The sequence below is a fragment of the Dendroctonus ponderosae genome, unplaced genomic scaffold (assembly GCF_020466585.1).
Source record: "Dendroctonus ponderosae isolate FM_Combo_2020 unplaced genomic scaffold, Dpon_F_20191213v2 Dpon_F_20191213_2, whole genome shotgun sequence".
Classification (NCBI taxonomy): Eukaryota; Metazoa; Arthropoda; class Insecta; order Coleoptera; family Curculionidae; genus Dendroctonus; species Dendroctonus ponderosae.
In genome coordinates, this window is record NW_026018165.1 from 10,006,913 (window position 1) to 10,008,106 (window position 1,194).

The following is a 1,194-nucleotide window of genomic DNA, read 5'->3' on the forward strand; positions in this document are numbered from 1 at the left end:
GAATTTGTTTATTTCAACAAGAAAAAATATAAATTTCGACGTTTAAATACTGAAAATATGACTGTGTTTTGCTCTTTAAAGTGTTTTACATCGAGAATTGAAGAACATGCTGGTAAATTCTAGATCTAAACCATTCGTCAATTGCATTTAATATGAGATACTTGAATTAAAATTTTAAAATATGAAATATATGTAAAAAACCGAATCATGATACTTCCGGTACAACCCAAAGGAACTAGAATTTGAAAAAAATTAGTTCTTAAAAAATGGACAATTTTGAGAAGCTGATGATTTAACGTTCTAAGGGTACCTATAAGAAGAAATAATCAGAGTACAAATGATTCGAAGTCATTCAGTGAATTTCAATATTATTTCTAATAAATGGCATGCTTTTCAGACTTAACCTTTAGGATTATTAATTTAGTAATCTTTTAGCATTAGTGTTCATGTCTGCGTCCAAGTTTCAATTGTGCTTTATCCCTTTAACACTAAATTCGTTGCTTCTGCTGGTCACCCCAGATGATTTTGATCTTCACTTGCTATAACGATTGTGACTAAAACAAGGCTTGCAGCCAGCTTTCAAGATACATAAACTTACGTTCGATTTCAATTTCTATGACAACTCTTCAGCAAAAGTGACAAGTTAAGTTAAACTCCTTGGAAACTAGAAGTTTTAATTGACGCTTCTAGTTTCCAAGGAGTTTGTCAGTCCCAAGATATTGTCAACATTGTCAATATTAAATGAGAAACGACTCATATTCCGAACTGATTCGAGTATGGCATTCATATGGATGAATATCGCTAAACGATTTGCGTTTCGATCGACCGGGCGTAATTTCTCCAGCAAAGTAACATTAGGAGACCCTATAGAGCATGCCACCGGACTCGAAAAACGTGAACTTCTGGCTAAACTGGCAGGAAATGATGATCCGTTTGATGCCAATAAAGTGTTCAAAAGGGGTGCGGGTACGAAAGCTCAACCTAACGAGATTCCGTCAGCTTTTGATGCCAGATTGGTTGGTTGCGTTTGCGAGGAAGGATCGACCAGTATAAATTGGATGTGGCTGCATAAAGGGGAACCAAAGAGATGCGAATGCGGCAACTGGTTTACGTTGGTACACAAAGCTCCGGTATAAATTGCGTTGATTTATTGTAACCGATTCAGAAAATAAATGTTCTTGTTTAAACTCTCAA

General features: G+C 35.5%; 1 protein-coding gene across 1 annotated transcript; it reads left to right on the forward strand.

Annotated features, from left to right (window-relative positions):
• The first annotated feature begins 687 nt into the window (after positions 1 to 687).
• LOC109538935 (cytochrome c oxidase subunit 5B, mitochondrial) lies at positions 688 to 1,194 on the forward strand. Its single transcript, XM_019906375.2, has one exon. The coding sequence runs from the start codon at positions 777 to 779 to the stop codon at positions 1,134 to 1,136; it is 360 nt and encodes a 119-aa protein (XP_019761934.1). The 5' UTR covers positions 688 to 776; the 3' UTR covers positions 1,137 to 1,194.

Coding starts and splice junctions, on each gene's coding strand:
- LOC109538935 (XM_019906375.2), top strand. CDS start 777: ATGGCATTCATATGGATGAATATCGCTAAACGATTTGCGTTTCGATCG.